The sequence below is a fragment of the Microtus pennsylvanicus genome, chromosome 3 (assembly GCF_037038515.1).
Source record: "Microtus pennsylvanicus isolate mMicPen1 chromosome 3, mMicPen1.hap1, whole genome shotgun sequence".
Lineage (NCBI taxonomy): Eukaryota > Metazoa > Chordata > Mammalia > Rodentia > Cricetidae > Microtus > Microtus pennsylvanicus.
In genome coordinates this window covers 117,566,390-117,570,123 of record NC_134581.1, presented here as the reverse complement: position 1 = coordinate 117,570,123, position 3,734 = coordinate 117,566,390, and the positions used below count along the sequence as shown (strand labels likewise).

General features: G+C 41.2%; 1 protein-coding gene across 1 annotated transcript in view; it reads right to left on the bottom strand.

The window, feature by feature from the left end:
- Positions 1–3,734, bottom strand: part of Necab1 (N-terminal EF-hand calcium binding protein 1) — a 150,343-nt gene that overhangs the window by 2,438 nt on the left and 144,171 nt on the right. The window contains exon 12 of the mRNA XM_075966928.1: positions 3,332–3,423. Coding sequence (XP_075823043.1) covers positions 3,332–3,423 — 92 coding nt within the window. The remainder of the gene's footprint in view (positions 1–3,331; positions 3,424–3,734) is intronic.

The window sequence follows — 3,734 nt, the reverse complement described above, 5'->3', positions numbered from 1 at the left end:
CTGAAAGAAGAAAAAACATAATGAAAATAAGTCCAAACTGTAAAGAGATCATTCCCTTCTTCAGTCTGCACAATTGCTTTTCTAGTTTTCAATTCTAGACTCTTTGGGATATTGACTTATTCCTGTGTAATTATACTGTAGGTTTTTGAACCTTGTCACTGAAGACTTTATAGATGAGTAACACTTGTCATAGGAAGGTTACCAACACCCCGATGAGCCATGTTGCTCATCATTTAGTGTTAACTGTATTAACACTAGCAGCTGTTAGGCACTGACATCAGGTACTACATACATGCCTCAGTCAGTTTCAGTCTGAATATATGTAATATAAGCAATGGTTTTAATACATTTATATTCCAGCACTAATGTGTTCCCCAATGAATATAAACCCCTAAACACAACCTATGACAAAGAAGTACGGCTGCTGGCATGCCGTGGTAAAGGTAGACGGGGTAGGCTCCGTTTAAAGCCATTATCTCGCTTGCCCTCAGACCTTACTTTCTTGTGCCGTCTTCCCTTTGTGGAAAGGATACTCTGGCTCCTGAGCTGAGTCCCCAGCTCCTGGTGTCTGCATGGTTTATGATTAGTGGGCCTGCATGGCTGTATTTCAGTATGCTTCGGTTGACTTTTGTATTTAATTTCTTATAGGGATATAACTTTGGTTTGTATACTTATGTCTAGATGTTGTTCAGCTTATTTGAGATGCATCGTCTTCTGTGTTTCTAAACATCATCGGTCCTGCTTTCAGTTTCTAGACTTAAATTTGTGCAGTGACTATGGTTTTGTTTTCATTTCTAATCTTCATTGTGGTATAAGATGCAAAATGCACAAATCTGGTCCAATGTTAAAACTCTAATGTCTAGGTTCCAGATTGCCATTCAGGGTTGTGTTCCTGCAACCACACCTGGGAAACTTTAAAATAGGTTGAGCTGTTCCAATGGACGAATGGATATTAAAATTTTATTTGAGGTAAGTTTCTCTCTGTCTGTCTCTCCTCTGTCTCTCTCTTGATAGGCTTTCTCTATGCAGTTTTGGAGCCTGTCCAGGAACTCGCTCTGTAGAGCAGGCTGGCTTCGAACTCAGATCTGAGTGCTGAGATTAAAGGAGCTCCCATTTGTGTTAGAAGCCAAGACTAACTTTTTCCTTATGTTAAGTTCTATTTATCATTGTCGAGATTAGGTGTGATATAGAAATGAAGGCAAAGCTTGACATAAATGAAACTGCACGAACTTCAGCCTCTGAGGAGGAGAGTTGATCCAGTTTTATTTGTGCCCAGTTTTCTTTGATTTAGGGACCACTGAGACAGTGGAGCGGAGTAATGCATGTATCAGTAATGGAAGAGTTCATGACATTACATCCAAAATAATGGTGATGCTGGATCAGAAAACTCATTAGGTTATTTTATGTTTACAGTGCTTACTATACCATTTCTCCTGCCCTTCTTGCTAACTCATGACCTTCCACTTACTGGGTCTATCCAGGCCAGAAAACCTATACGAACAAACAGTACTTTCACCCTTTTAAGCCAACAAGCTTAGTTTTGGGAGAATTGAAAATAGATCTGATGGCAAACACAAAAATATTAATATTAGCCCTTGGAGATCTGCATGTCTAATACCAGTGTTTGACTGTTTGTCGTATAGCACCAGTACAGCCTTAAAGAAAAGATGAGCAGATAAATGCTAGCCACGTTTTTGTGCATTCTATTGACAAAGGCTGTAGTCAGTCATATTTACATCATATTAGAACAGCAAGTTCAAGCTTGCTATAATAGTGAAGCTAGAACCTTGCTAGATAAAGAATGTGGCCTCCTCAGTCTCTTCCTCCATAGCCTGTCAAGCACACTTTTCTGGTACCTTGAGATACCAACCGAGTCAAACTGCAAATCCCATGAGCCCAGCCGTGTTCATGGCTTTTTGTTTTTTGTTTGAGGATTAAACCAGCTGTGCAGTGAGAGATTCTGAACTCGTGTCCCCAGAAGCTCTACTGGCACACCAAGCTCTGCCTTAGATTGTGGGTGTCAGTTAAACTGGAAGCTCTCTCCCCCAGCCGCCTGTCTTCTCCTCCAGCTGCAGCACCATCTCCCACCTGGTCCCCACCACTCCATTACGACTCTTCTCTTCAATGGTGGTCTTGTCAAAGTCAGTTTTCACTTCACCACGAATGAATGCCCCAAGGTGCGTGGCCTCCATGCATTCACTCTGATACTGTCTTATCCTGCCTGTCCTGGTTCTCCAGAGTAAACGAGGCTCTTGTTCCTCTCCAGATCTTTTACAGAAAGACATTTCCTCCCCGGCCTCTCACAGATGACCTGTCTTGTCTGCACATGTCCTCACTCAGAGTTGATCTCGCTGCTCTTGTGCAGCTGGAATCCCAACAGGCTCCTGGTGTAGGTCATTGTCCTGCTCGGTCAGTCTGAACTCATGCTGACTACTCTTGTCCACCCTGTCAGTTGATACTGATTGGACCATGTGGTCATCCATGTCATCAAAGTCTCTAAACTGTTGTTCATCTACCTAATTGAGATATTCTCCACCTTAACTTGAAGTAAGTCTACAAAGCCTGTGTTGTCTCCAGGGATAACTACTTGTGTGCCTTGATCTGTCTTTTGTTTTTATGTAAATGTGTGCCCTTTGTAAACAGCTTTCTGTCATACTGGGTGGACAGCACTTTACCCTTACTTAGAGACTCTTTATTTTGTACTTCAGTTAGCTCCTGGCAAAATACTTGATCGGAACAGACTCGCAGCCGGTGCAGGAAATGGCTAAAAGTATCCCAGGACTCCAGTGCCACACACACATTACTCAGTAAATATATGCACCAGTAATAACTGAGTACATGGGTAGAAAGCACCAGTAATAACTGAGTATATGGGCAGACAGCGAGTGGGTTTTCTCAGTAACATTAACCTTTCTTCAGACTTCTAATCCCAAATCTCTCTCCTCCTCCTGTTATTTCTCCAGCTATAAGAACTTTAGAAACTATTATAATGAACTTTTCTAACATTCTAACAACTATCTTGTGATCACTTATTTCACATTGCATTCAATGTACTAGTTGTAAAATAGTAAAGAACATGAATTTTTGAAAGTATATGAGTTGACTTAAATTTTCCTAAAATTGTGATAACCAAGCAACTACCAGTACTAGGTTTAATGCAGCTAGAAACAAATGTCATTAAGGACAGAAGACAATATTTATTCCACCCCCACCCCAAATTTTAAATAAGCTGTAAAGAATGCTCCATTGGTAGTGCGGGAGACCCTGCTGCCTTAAAGGAAAGTGTGGTAGAAAAGCATAGAGAAGCAAGGGCATGCACAAGAGTGCTTACCAGGAACGAGCATCGTAGAAGTGAGTTCCGGAGTTTCCAGGAAGTCCACATTGCTTCTTTGGAAGGTCTTGCTGTAATTTGTCTGGAGGTGGCTGTGAAGTGATTGTAGGTTAAAGCCATGCATCTTTGTTTCAAGCCTTCCCAAGTAGAGTACAGCAGAGACTAAATTCAACCAAGATGGCAAGATTTGGGGTGGTTTGAACTAAATGACCAGACACAGTCTGCTCTTAATGCTCATCTAACTTTAACACAACCTGAAGAGTAATAATTCTCAGAAATTTAGAAGAAAGGGCCATTTAAGATAAGCATACAAAACACACAACAACAGGAGGTATGCTGAGTTCCAGGAGAAATGACAGAATTTTAATATTTGCTTGAAGGACAGGCTAAGAACAGGAACTGT